This window comes from Pipistrellus hanaki, assembly GCF_964339955.1.
Source record: "Pipistrellus hanaki genome assembly, chromosome: 11".
In the NCBI taxonomy this organism is placed as follows: domain Eukaryota; kingdom Metazoa; phylum Chordata; class Mammalia; order Chiroptera; family Vespertilionidae; genus Pipistrellus; species Pipistrellus hanaki.
In genome coordinates this window covers 4982614-4994915 of record NC_140513.1, presented here as the reverse complement: position 1 = coordinate 4994915, position 12302 = coordinate 4982614, and the positions used below count along the sequence as shown (strand labels likewise).

Sequence of the window (12302 nt, the reverse complement as noted above, 5' to 3'; positions counted from 1 at the left end):
CACTGACGGAGCGCTCATGGTGTCGCATCTTAGAGGAGAATTAGAACCACAGCCACACCAGGGCCCAGACGGCGGGTGGGGCCCAGGGAGGCGTGCCTTGGCTGTAAGGGCGAGTCCGTGGGTCCTGCAGGCCGGCCGGGGGCTGGGGCTTCACCCAGCGGGCTTTCCAGTCATCCAGCCCCTTCCCTGAGCCGGGAAACTGAGGCCCGGAGCGGAGGCGGGACAGAGCTCCCATTCAGAGCCAGATCCCAGAGCCACAGGGGACGCGGGGAGAGGAGAGGGGGAGCGGGAGGGAGCGGGGTCAGGGCTCTGCCCCTAATCACACAGGAAGTTTGCCGGCCTTCCCGGGAGGAGGGAGGGGGTCTGCATGAGAGCAGTGGGGGGGGAGCGCCACTGTGAGGGGGGACAGGGCAGGGCGGGGGCTCACAACCAGACAGGCAGCCCAGCCCCCAGCTGTGGGGCAGGCCCAGAAGTCGCTCCTCTCAGATTCTGCCTCGACCTGGACAGGAAAACAGGAAAGCTGAGCTGGGCCGCTCCCGCCTGCCCGCCCGGCGTGGAGGGAGGCCGGTCTCCCAGGAGCTGGCCCAGGCTCAGGTCACTGAGAAAGTCACCCCGCTGCTGCGCAGGGAGCTGCCGCCTCGGGCCACAAAGAAGTGAAGAGTCTGAGGTCCCGGCTGAGAGAAAGGCTCCAGTGTTCGACCACTCGCTCCCCTCCATCCCCCCTCACCCCGCCACCACCCTCCTTGAGAGACAGATCACTCCCATTTCAGAGACGGGGCGGAGGCCCAGGAGCTGGCTGAGCCTGGAGGGGTGAGCAGTGGCCACCCCAGAGGGCCGGGCGCCCCCTCCCCTCCCCCTTCCTGGAAGCATTAGAGCGGGGGTGGGGGGTGGGGGAGCGGAGCTCTGGCTCTTCGGAATCTGCCAGGACACCTCGCCAGCGGCGGACAGGCCTGGCCGTGTCCTCAGACACTGGCCTGTCTGTGAGGCAGCACAGAGCCCTTCTCTCCCGCACGGAGGGCTGTTTACTCGGCTCTCCAAATTACACCCCTCACCGCCCCACCCCGCGCTCACGCCTCCCGGCCGTCTCTGCTGTCTGGGGCCGGCCCTGGGAGCGCAGGGGACCCAGGAACGGAAAGGGCTTCATGCTGGCAGCGGTTCCGACCCCTTCCGCAGCCCCCGAGGCCCTGGGTGCCTCCCCTTCTCTCCTGAGCCTCGGTTTCCTCCGTTACAGAACGGGGGGAGGGTGGTCAGGTGACGGCAAAGGGTCCTTCCGGGCAAGGAGGAAGCAGGGTCTGGGCTAGACGTGCCCATCAGACCGGTTCCAAACTCGGCCAGGCGAGCGGGGCGGAGTAGACCCCGCAAACCGTCCAGGCAGCTCCCAAACCTTAAGTTCTGTTCCTTTTCTCCCTCCTCCACGCCCCTCCCCCCAAAATATTCCCCCAAAACAAAACGAGAGACGGAAGTGCAACTGTCAGCTCCCTCCCCTCTGGAGGGCCCATCACCCGAAAGTCCCTGAGGCCAGCTCCTCCCAGAGCCGCCGCACTGGAACTCCGCTTCCCGCACTGGAACTCCGCTTCCCGCACTGGAACTCCGCTTCCCGCACTGGAACTCCGCTTCCCGCACTGGAACTCCGCTTCCCGCACTGGAACTCCGCTTCCCGCACTGGAACTCCGCTTCCCGCACTGGAACTCCGCTTCCCGCACTGGAACTCCGCTTCCCGCACTGGAATTCCGTTTCCGGGTGGCGGGGACATCGGCCTCCCAGCACCCACACGGCCGGGGTAGGGCACCTTCCCATCTCACTGGCCGCCGAGGCCCAGAGGACAGGCCTCTGTAGCAGGCCACGGGGCTCCTCGGTGGCAGGAGCCAGCCACCTCCCTCCCCGTCAAGGTCAGACACGCTGCCTCTGAGTCGGGCTGACCACGTGTTGAACGCCAATGTGTACACGTCGCAAAACATAAAGACCCGCTATCTCGGTAACCAAACCACACTGCGCCCGGCCCGATGGAGCTGGCTGGCTGGCCTGCGTCCCATGTGCTCACACCACCACGTCATACCCACCACCGAGCTCAGCCCTGAGGCGCCGCCCCACCACCTTCTCAGGCCCGCGGGCCAGCTCTTCCTTCCCCAGCCAGCTGGCATCACGCCGGGACTATTTCCCGGGCACCCGCGCCGTGCCTTCAGCGCAGCCCGAGATCCACCGGCTCCCAAGAAGCCGGAGCTAGGAGGGCACTCGAGAGGGTCCTGTGCCCATTGCCTGTGCCCATTGTGCAGAAAGGCAAGGTGAGGCCAGGGAGGAAGAAGGGCGTGCCAAAGGTCACCTGGCACCAGCCCTGGGACTCTTCACCTCCAGCCTGCACCCATATGGCTCCTGGAAGGTGGCGGGAAGCAGGGGATGAGCAGTGTCCTGCTTCAGGGACTCCTCTTCTAGAAGATTCCGGCTTAACAAACATGGCGGGGCACCAACAGCTCTGTGCTGCGTGGGGTGTGCAGAGGAAGGGCAGCCGCTGTGGTTGGCCTGGCCACAGATGTGTGGGTGTGGGTGGGCAAGTGGGGTTCACGCTTTGCAAACCACGGTTCATTCTCCTCTGCCCCTCCGGGATGCCCCATTGCCCCCGGAGCCCCCGCCCCTGCACGTGGACCCTGCACCCAGCCCTGGCCCAGGCCCTGCACTTTGACCTCCCTGGGGGGAGGGGCTCCCCGGCCAGCCCTATCCTGGACTCTGCACAACAGTAATAGCTAATGATGACGGAGTCCACGCCTTCCGAAGCCCAAAGAGCTCCGCCCACATCCTCTCATCGATCCCTACAACCTGGCAGGTCTGGGCTGCCTTGTGCCCACTTTACAGGTGAGCAAACTGAGGCCCAGGAAGGGGAAAGGCCCTGTCAAATAGCAGGGTAGTTGAGGCAAGACCTCAAAACTAGGTCCTCAGAACCCAGGCCTCGCCCTCCTCCCACTCTGCCCGGGGAAGGGAAGGAGACTCACACTCGGAGCTGCCCCGGAAGGGAATGAGCCTCCTGTCCCAGGAGGAATGCGAGCAGAGGAGGACCACTGGCGGCCCTGATAAACCAACCCCACAGGGCTGAGGAGACACTGATCTCCCCAGCCTCACACATCTCACCACGGAGGCCTGCTTGTTCCATCTCCCCCTGACTGTGCCCCACCCCATCCACACTGGCCCAGGTCCCCGCTCACCACCCGGTCCTCCTCTCCTCTCCGCTCACACACAGCCCACCTGCCTGTGCCACTTCCGCTGAAATACCTCTGAGGCCTCCCCGTGACCCTCAGGGAGAAGTCCCCTCCTCCCCCAGGTCCACTGTGGCTCCCTCCACTTCACCCTCTCCCTCCCTCACCCGCTAGGCCACACCCCCACACACCTTCCGAGGAGGTCTGACCTCTAAGAAGGGCAGGGGCCATGCAGGCGTGTGTGCATCAGCATGCCCTGGTGCCTGGCACAGAGCCTGGCACACAAAGGTGCTCAGTAACCATTGACTGAATGAATAAAAGAAGGACAAAGTGTGTCTGGGACCAGAGCTCAACTCACTCAACCCACTCCTCAACTCACACCCACGCCCGCCCGCCTGCCTGTGGAGGGCATCCCGGGTCCCTGAGGGCAGGGTGCTCAGGGGCAGAGAATTCCCAGGAGCAGACACTGGTCTTCGGGTCACCGGTGCACAGAAAGGACAGGGAGAGGCACAGCGGTTGGTCCAGAGTCGGCAGGACCAGGCTGGAGACCCCGAAGTCTAGTTCTGCACACTAGGCCAGGCAAGGGGGGGTGTTCCCATCTGTCTGTCACTCATCTGTCCTGTGTCCTGTCCGGCGCGGGGCACAGTTTGGATGATGTGGATGATGTAACCATGGCCCCTGGGGCGCCGTCCTCCAGGTACCCACTGACGGCTGAGGTGTCCGGAGCCGCGGGCTGGTGCTCCTCAACCTGCGGCATGCCAACCTCCAGGGCACGTGGAAAGGGGCTGGGGTGCCCGAGGCCCCAGAACAGACCTGGCACAGCGCCCTCAGTGAAGTGCCAATCAGAACAACTACCACCCACTGTTCTCACCACTCACCAGCCCCGTGCTTCCTCGCTCAGCTCTTGACCCTGCCACCCTCTCACAGAGGACGCAGAGGCTCAGCGAAGCGGACCCACTTGTCCCAAAACACAGGTCCATCTAAGTGTAAGGTGACCAGACATCCGCTTTTGGCGGGACAGTCCCGGTTTTTAACAATTTGTCCCGCATCCCACGATTTTTTGGGAAAATCGGGGCTGTTTTAAAACTCCGCGGGACCCGGGACAAATTGTTAGAAATCGGGACTGTCCCGCCAAAAGCGGGACGTCTGGTCACCTTAATCTAGTGGCAGAGCTGGGTCTCGAACCCGAGCAGTCTGACGGCGAGCCTTGCCCCGCACCGCTCCGCTCCCTCACCATCCACTGTGTCAGCGGGCAGTGGGCCAGGGGCAGTGTGTCTCCGAAGGTGGGCAGCTCCCCGCGGGCGGAACGAGGTGCGCTGGAGAGGTAGGCACTTCCTGCTCTTCCAGTTTTAAAATCTGTGAGATCAGAGGACGGCAGCCTTCCTGACTCAGAGCCTGAGATTCTGCAGGAGGGGGGCACGCTGCTGTGAGGGGAGATGAGGGTAGAGGCAGAGGCAGAGGTAGGCATCTGCATTCATCACTCCTTAGAACTAGCCGGCAACCTCCGTTCCCAGGCAGGGCCTGCAGGAGGGGGCGGGGCGGGGAAGGGAAAAGCAGCTCAGGAATTCGTGCAGCCCGCAGGATGCTGCTGCCCGAGGGAGACCCAGGGCAAAGTGAGTCATGAGCTCCACCCGCGGAGGAGGAGGGGGCGACGTGAGGGAGAGCAGGACCGGCCGAGGAGGGACTAAGTCTCAGGATGAGTAATGGCAGAAGGAATAGACTTGTGCAACCTACAGGAGCCTCTGACACACACAGCTCTGTTCCCGCTCAGCTCCCCCCATCCTCAGCACATGCCCCTCATCCCCCCAGCTCCCCGCTCCCCAATGCCTGCTTCCTGTCAAGACCTTTTCCATGAAGCCCCCCTGCCCAACCGGGTGGTTTTAACAGCTAAGGCCTCGGACTCCCAGGCCTGGGCCTGGGCCTGCCACTGGCTTGATCTGCCTCCACCGGTAAAACGTTGGGGAGGGGCGCAGAGGGTGAGGATCCAAGAGGTAAACGGCATCCAAAGGCCTGGCACATAGTAAGTGCTCAGTTAAAGGGTGACTGATCTTACAGAGACTCATACAGCCCCTCCCTCCTCCATCAGCCACCATCCTCAGGCAGAAGACATACCAACAGAGTCCCTGAAGGAACCAGCCGGGGAAGCAGCAAGTAAGGGGTCACATACCCCCAAAGGTCAGTGTCCTCAGTCCATGTCCCCGCTCCCAGGCAGCCCCTCTGAGCCCTCTGCCCCGCTCAGAGGTGTCGGGAGCCCCCGGGAAGGAGCCCCCTAAAGGCCCAGATCGGTGTAGGCTGCCAGGGGAGGCAGAGGAGGAGTCTGTCCTCGGCAGGAGAGCTGAGCAGAGCAGAAAAGGAGGAAGCAAACACAGTGACTCAATTTGCCCTGGAAGCCAACTGTCTGGTCCCTGGGAGGCATGGCGGTGCCCAGCGTGAGGGGGAGGGCTCGGAAGGAGGCCTTTCTGTAGGGGTGGCCTCGGGGGGCACAAGAGGCAGCCTTTGGGGGTTCCAATGACCTATATGTGCATCGTTCAGCGGGAGAAGCAAGACACAAAGTGGGCCGTGGCCTCGGCAATGTGTAACAGCCACGTGGGCAGCTGCCACCAAAGGGGAGAGCCACCAAAGAACAGAGTGGGGCCCTGGCCCGTGTGGCACAATGGTTAATGTGTCTGCCTGCCACCAGAGGGTCTCAGGTTCAAGTCCTCCTCCCTTCCACTCGCTCTAAAAATCAATGGAAAAAATATCCTCACTCCTCAGGTGAAGATTAAAAAGATAAATAAAGTGGTTATCACAGGACGGCAAGTGACGCCTATTCTTGTCTAAACTTCACTGTTCAGAGGCAGGGAGGGAGGGCCGTGGCCCAATTTGGGTCTAGAAAGGTCTCTTTGGCAGTGCATACGGGAAGGGTGGAGGGGTGAAGTGGGACAGGTGGAGGGGTGACGTGGGAAGGGTGGAGGGGCGAAGTGGGAAGGGTGGAGGGGTGAAGTGGGACAGGTGGAGGGGTGACGTGGGAAAGGTGGAGGGGCGAGGAGAAGGCAGCTCCTAGCAGGCTAAGCCAGAGGCCTCAGCAGTGAGAAAGGACAGAGTGGAGGCCGGACAAAGGGGAGGGCAGGGTCAACCCCGACAAAAGCACATTATGTAAGAGACACAAGAGCAGAGCAGAATCCCCAGACGTCTCACCCCAGGGACCGGCCCAGGCCGTGGCGAAGGGCCGCAGCCCAGGTGGAGCCGGGCACTGCTTCGGGCCGCCGGGTCTCTCTGCAGAGCCCGGGCAGCCGCTGGGCAGCCGCCCACGTGGGCAGAGGGCGTCCAAAGCAGACACCCCCATCCCTTCGCTTCTGGGACCTGCAGCCACTTCCTAGAGCGGAGAGGTGAGTTTTTCAAACCGATTTGGAAACGGGCGTTCATTGTGTCGCTCAATAAGCAAACAAGACACCTGCACCGGCCGGAAGGGGTGTCCCCTGGCAACAGCCTTTTCGGGGCTGCGCGTCAATACACGGGGCCCGGGGCTCCATCCGGAGGCCTGTGACCGGAGGCCGGCTGGGGGTGCGGGGTGAGGGTTCGGGCAGCCTCTGATGACCAGCCACACACTGGACACAACCAATGTCCGGTATAGAGGATGGGTAACACAGCCCACCTGCCCTGAGAGACACCCAGAGGAAGAAGCAGATGTGTGTGTCCTGACGATGCTCACAGTACACTGAGCGAAAAAAAGTCAAACCACAGCAGCACATAATGGGACTCTTTTCATAACCAGAGCTGACTGCGTGCGTCCACAGGCTGCAGCCGGCGCACGCCACACTGGAGTGACTTCTTCTGGGAGCGGATCGGAGGGAGGAGTAGAGAGGGAGCGGGCGTTGGGCTTTCTGCCTCACACTCCCACACCGCGTGTTCGATGCCTCTGCGACTTCACAGTGTTCCTAGTGCAGTGGCGGGCAAAGCTGAGCCCCATGCGGCTCTTCGGCCCCTGGAGTGTTCTAACGCCCCTTCTTCAAAATAGACTCGCCCAGGCCGAAAACCGACTTCTGTGCGGGGGCCACGAAGCCGCACTGTCCGTGCGCGCCCGCACGTGGTGTTTTGTGGAAGAGCCACACTCAGGGGGCCCAAGAGCCGCAGTTTGCCGACCACTTGTCCTAGTGGCTGCAGAGAGGTGGGAAGGACTGGAGGAACTGGGCATGACTACTAATGGGGTCGAGTTTCTTTCAGGGTGATGAGAATGTTTGAAAACTGATTGTGGTGATGGTTGCACAACTCTGAATACACACACACACACACACACACACTGACCTGTGCACTTGAAGTGGGTGAATTGTTTGGCAGGTGAGTTATGTTTCCATAAAGCTGCTCTTTCGAAAAAGAATGAGCCAGGGGAAAGGTGATCCTGGCGGGAGGGAGGGGCACAGGTGCGGGCAGAGTCCCTCACAGCCCTCTCGGGGGAGTGTGTGTGTATAGGGGGTTCCTCAGCCCCCCCTTCTCATCCTGGTCAACAGAGTTTCTAGAGCCAGGGAGGGTCCTTCAAGGCTGTACGAGAGGCAGAGGCCCCTCCAGGCAAGGCCTGGCTTTCTGCTAAAGGCGCAGCACCGGCCCCTACTTGCACATCTTGAGCAACGGTGAGCTCACTCCCTCACCTGCTCCATGCAGGTTTATGTGGCTGAGGCCACACGCAAAGAATCCCTGTACGGCTCTGACCGGGGCCACCCAGCACCTCCATGCTCTTGTCCCAGGCCTGTCCTCTGGGCCTAACCCCACCCTTCACCTCCTGGTTCCTGTAGGGCCCCCACACCGCCCTCCCACTCCAGATAACCTGAGTCATCTCACACCCGGGCCAGCATGGAAGGAGCCCAGGCGTCAGGGTTTCTGAAAACCCCGGGGAATTCTTGAGTCCAGAGACCCTGACCCCGGGACGGCACAGCCCTCAGAGAAATGGGACCTGACTCACAGCTCCCACTGCCCCCTTCCGGCTCCACACACCTGCCCCCCCCCTCCCCCCGGCCCACCAGAGAACCAGTGCCGGGGAGACCGCCTCCATCAGAGGTGTTTGTGAGCACGGACGACGCCCAGCCACCGGGCTGCGCGTCTCACCTTGCTTATCTCGTTAAATCAATAGGACTTCATAGGAAGGGACTCTGAGTCCACTTTACAGATAAGGGCATGGAGATTAAGATGCTGGGCCAAGGTCCGGCCAGCTAACACGCCAGTGAGGACCCTGGGCTGGCTCAAGTCTGGAGGCGACTTGTGGGGAAGATTCGGGACTGTTCGGCTCTGAGCTGGGAGGAACTTCAGCCATCGGATAGCACCCCTCCGCCGTCCTCCACTGGGGAAACTGAGGCCCGGACGGAGCGAGTGGCTGCCCAGGTGCCGCAGGCCTCCGGCTCCGGGGCCGGGGCTCTGTCCTCCACGCAAACTGCCTCCGGAAGGCAGGAGGAAGTCGTCCGCCCCAGCCCCACGGGGCCGGTGAGAGAACAAGCAAGCCCCTGCCTGCCAGAGGCTTTGAAATCCCAGGATGAAAGGGCCTGTGACAGCAAAACAGCAAAACAGCACCGTGGGCAGGAGCGCGCCTGACCCCTGCCAGGACTTGCCCGCTGGCATTCACCTGCTCACCTGCTCGCTCACCTGGGGTGGGTGGCCAAGCCACAGAACCCCAGCAGGCCTCGGAGGGGGCGGAGGGGGCGCTGTGGGCAGGGGTGTCCGAACCCTGACGTTCCCACGGGGCGGCCCCAGCTCTCCTGGGCGGGGAACAGGCCCAGGTAGGGAGGGCCCTGGAATGTTAACTGGCTGGCATGAGCGTGCCCCCTGCTCTCTGGTGGAGGGAGGAGGTGCAGGACCGCTGGGGGTGGCGCAGGCATGCCCTCATTCCCCTCCAGCAGGTCTCCAAGGCCGAGCACTTCCCTGGGAGGGGCCGGAGGCCTGCCGGCTTCCTCCCGTCCAACCGGGCACACACACACACACACACACACACACACCCGGCAGGAGCCCCTCCAGGTGAGCTCCGACCAGGAATCCGGGGCATCTGAAGGGGGTTATTAATAGCCCTGGAGTGCTGGGAAGAGGGAGGCCGGCGGCCCTGAGTGGGCACAGCCCCCTGCCACCCAGCCTGGTCTCCACAGAACAAACCAACCCTGTCCGGCCGGACACTTCACCTTCTGTGGTCTCCGCCTCCTCCCCGTGCCCGGCAGGGGGGCGGGCGGGTGCTGGCAGTCCTCGCCCGGGAGGTGGGAGGAGGGGAGGGCCGGGGCGGGCGTGGGGAGAGGAAAAACCCCACTGGAGAAAGCGAGGCACACCCACCGAGCCGGGCGAGGGGCCCCCACAGGAGGCCGTGAATGGACGGCCTGTTGCAGAGCCCCAGGAGGCGGCCGCCGCCAGGGAGGGGCCAGGAAGGCTCGGCCCCGCCTCCCCCTCCCGAGTCCGAGTCCTCCAAGCAGAGTTCCAGGACTTAACCCCCTGCTGGTCCCGGCGGCAGAGGATCTGACTCACTTCGACATCACCCTGTCTCGGGCCCAGCCCCAGATTCCGGCACAAAGGGGGAGCTTAGGCCGGGGGCCCCGGACCACAGCCACCGGACAAGCCTTCCCGGCCCCTGCTTTGAGCCCGGAAGGGGGTGGGACCCCGAGTGAAGGTCCACCCGGTCCCAGTTCTCCGGGCAGAACACAGTGGTTGGAACTTCTCTGCGGGGCAAAGACGCAGTGCTCCGGGCACCACGGACAGGGAGAGGCAAATACTGGGGGGAGGAATGGTCTCCCCTTTCCATGGCTGCCCCGCACCCCCAGGGACCCGCACCCTGTGCACGGGCGCCAGGCCCTGTGCCAAGCAAGATACCTAAGTTACCCCACTTAAGTCTCTCAACAACTCAGAAGTAAGGAAGAAACCATTCACCCCATTTCCAAGAGGAGAAAACCGAGGCGCCAGGACCCTGAGAGGCCTGCCTGAGAACTCACGTGGGAACCAACCCCGGGTTCCACCCAGGCAGCCTCACCGGCCGGGAGGTGCGCCCCAGAACTGAGGTTCCCAGGTCCCCCTCCCTCCATTCTCTGGGGCTGGGGAGGAGGAACCCCGGACTCTGCTGCAATCACAGGCTTCCCCCAGGGAACAGCAGGAGCACCCTGAGCCACAGGATGGGGCTCTGACCCGCCCCTCCTGCGCACCCCAACGATTCCCAGCCCCCTGCCCAGGCTCAGTCCCGGCATTTATGGGCTCAACCCTGGGAGTCTCAGCCACGTGTCCTGGGGCCGGGCCGGGCCGGGCCGGGGAGCTGGGACTGGGACAGAGCGGCCTGGGGGGATCCGGGCGGGAGATCCGAGGTGGGGGCTGGGGGAGGAAATAGGGGAGGAAATAGGACACACACCCCCATTGCTCCATTGGGGTGGTGTTCTGGGGGATCCGACGGGACCGGCTCCAAGGGGGCCCCCTTAGCGGGGAGAGGGGTCCAGTCCTCTCGGGGGGAGAAGGAGGAGCTCCGAAGAGGTTGGGGAGGGGCACCCAGACGTGGGGGAGACCCGCTTGGGCGAGGGCCTCGGTCCCAGCCACGGCCGCCCGCCCCGGGCCCGGCCCTCCGGACCCCAGCCCCGCGCGGTGGGTGGCCGGTGCGGGGCGCGGCCAGGGACCCGGGCGGACCCGGCGGACCCGGGGCCGGACTCACCTGCGATGTGCTGGCGCCGCGCGTCGTCCAGGTGCGTGGACAGCACGTCCCCCATCGCGAAGGTCCCGGCCGCCGCCGCCGCCGCCGCCGCCCGCGCTGCTCAGGCGGACGCCGCGGGCGCCATGAGCCGCTGCCGCTGCCGCTGCCGCTCCCGCTGCTCCCGGACCCGCCGCTCCCGCTCCCCGCTCCCCGCTCCACCGCGGCCCCGCTCTGCCCGCGCTCCCTCCGCTCCGCCGCGTCGCCGGGGACAGCCCAGCCCGGCCCGCCCCGCCCCGCCCCGCCAGGCGCCGCCCCGGCCCCGCCCCGCCTCCTCGGCCCCGGGCGGAGACAAAGGGCTGATCGGGGACGGCCACCCGAGAGGCGCGGAGGGCGCGCGGGACCCGGCCTCACCGGGGACGGAGACGGGGCTGGGGGTCCCCTGGTGCCACCCCCTCTCTGCCCCGAGCGGGAGGCAGCCCCGCCGAGGAGGACGGGGTGGGGCGGGGGGAGAATTGGGGGGCTGGGAGGGGGCGCCCCCTCTTCCCTGCACCCTGCCCTCCGGCCCCAGCCCCGCCCGCCCGAGCCCGAGCCCGGGAAGTCCCCGCCTGGGTCCGACCCCCGGGAGGGTGTGCCCGCCCGTCCTGCAGGCCCGCCGGGGAGGGGAGGGGCGGGCGCTCAAAGCCGTCCTCGGTCCCGGCGGCGGGAGCACATTCCTCGGGCTCGGCATGCGGGTCCTGCCCTGGGGAGGTGGTGGCCGTGGGACCGGCCCAGGGAGGAATGGAAACAATAATAGCTCTTTCCTAAGACTCAGTTCGAAACCCAGGGGCCCGCAGGCGTGGACTGAGGGCGCCAGGCCTGGAGGGGCTGGGTTGGGTGGGTCGCGGGTACAGGAGGAATGTGTTTCAACCCCAACCTTGGGACTTGCCGCGGTGGACAGAGGGGTTACCCACCGCGGTTCCCAGATCACGGGCGGGGGTGACGGAGGCCTTCTTTGGCTGCTGATACTCAGACCCCCTAGGCTGCACCCCCAGAGTCGTCCAGTTGTATTCTCTAGGAATGGGGTGCAGGGGAAGTGATTGCAAAAAAAAAAAAAAATCAGAAGGGAGCTTTAGGGGAAGATGGAAATGGTCTATGCCTTGACGGGAGTAATGGTCATAATACAGGAGTCAACACTCAACCTATACATGTGAATGATGCATTTTGCTGTATGTGAATAATGCTTGAATAAAGTTGATTTTAAAAGGATAAGATATATGGAGCCCCTGTGAGTGTCAGAGGACACCTGGCTGGTGATGGCGATACATCAGTATAACAAGGTAATCCAGGTCTCTGCCCCGCAGAGGTTACGTCTCGTGCTGGAGAGAGAACAGGAAATAAATAGCATGGTTTCAGAGAGCGGTGTTCATTAAGATAATAAAACAATGAGGGGGCAGAGTGGCAGGTGTGGGGGTGCCACCTAGAAAGGTGGTCTGGGAAGGCCTCTCTGAGGAGGTGACACTTCGGAA

General features: G+C 64.0%; 1 protein-coding gene across 1 annotated transcript in view; it reads right to left on the bottom strand.

The window, feature by feature from the left end:
- The window catches only part of NIBAN2 (niban apoptosis regulator 2), a 49378-nt gene extending 38343 nt beyond the window's left edge, over positions 1 to 11035 (bottom strand). The window contains exon 1 of the mRNA XM_084898348.1: positions 10819 to 11035. Within this exon, the coding sequence (XP_084754474.1) occupies positions 10819 to 10873 (55 nt within the window). The 5' untranslated portion in view covers positions 10874 to 11035. The remainder of the gene's footprint in view (positions 1 to 10818) is intronic.
- Positions 11036 to 12302: the final 1267 nt, after the last annotated feature.